The sequence below is a fragment of the Trypanosoma conorhini genome (genome assembly GCF_003719485.1).
Source record: "Trypanosoma conorhini strain 025E chromosome Unknown Tco_14.4_contig_00448, whole genome shotgun sequence".
Classification (NCBI taxonomy): domain Eukaryota; phylum Euglenozoa; class Kinetoplastea; order Trypanosomatida; family Trypanosomatidae; genus Trypanosoma; species Trypanosoma conorhini.
In genome coordinates, this window is record NW_021704524.1 from 15,636 (window position 1) to 16,262 (window position 627).

The 627-nt window shown below is 63.0% G+C and overlaps 1 protein-coding gene across 1 annotated transcript in view; it reads left to right on the forward strand.

The window, feature by feature from the left end:
* Window positions 1–24, forward strand: part of Tco025E_06566 (uncharacterized protein) — a gene marked incomplete at both ends in the record, with an annotated part of 1,305 nt that extends 1,281 nt beyond the window's left edge. Inside the window, one exon of the mRNA XM_029373441.1 lies at window positions 1–24. This exon is cut by the window's left edge and continues 1,281 nt beyond it. Coding sequence (XP_029226561.1) covers window positions 1–24 — 24 coding nt within the window.
* Window positions 25–627: the final 603 nt, after the last annotated feature.

Genomic DNA, 627 nt, shown 5'->3' on the forward strand with positions numbered 1-627 from the left:
ATTTGCTCCGAATGCTGGGAGTGACGAGGAGGAGGCCAAGAAGTCCACATCCACCGCACCTGCTGCCTCCAAGCCGTTTTCCTTTGGCGCTGCAACCTCGTTGACCAAGCCCGCTCCCGGCGTTGGTTCTGGCGCTGTGCCCGCAGCCCCGTCGAACCCTTTCAGCTTTGGCGGCAGCGGCAGCGGCGGTGCAGCCCCTGCTGAAAAGCCCGCAGCCCCGTCGAACCCTTTTGGTGTCAGCGTCAGGAAAGGGTTGACTGCCCAGAGTGGAAACTCCACGCAATCAGGTGGGTTTGTGAAGAGCGGCCCGCCTGCCGTGATTCCCGAGGATGACGGATTTGCTCCGAATGCTGGGAGTGACGAGGAGGAGGCCAAGAAGTCCACATCCACCGCACCTGCTGCCTCCAAGCCGTTTTCCTTTGGCGCTGCAACCTCGTTGACCAAGCCCGCTCCCGGCGTTGGTTCTGGCGCTGTGCCCGCAGCCCCGTCGAACCCTTTCAGCTTTGGCGGCAGCGGCAGCGGCGGTGCAGCCCCTGCTGAAAAGCCCGCAGCCCCGTCGAACCCTTTTGGTGTCAGCGTCAGGAAAGGGTTGACTGCCCAGAGTGGAAACTCCACGCAATCAGGTGG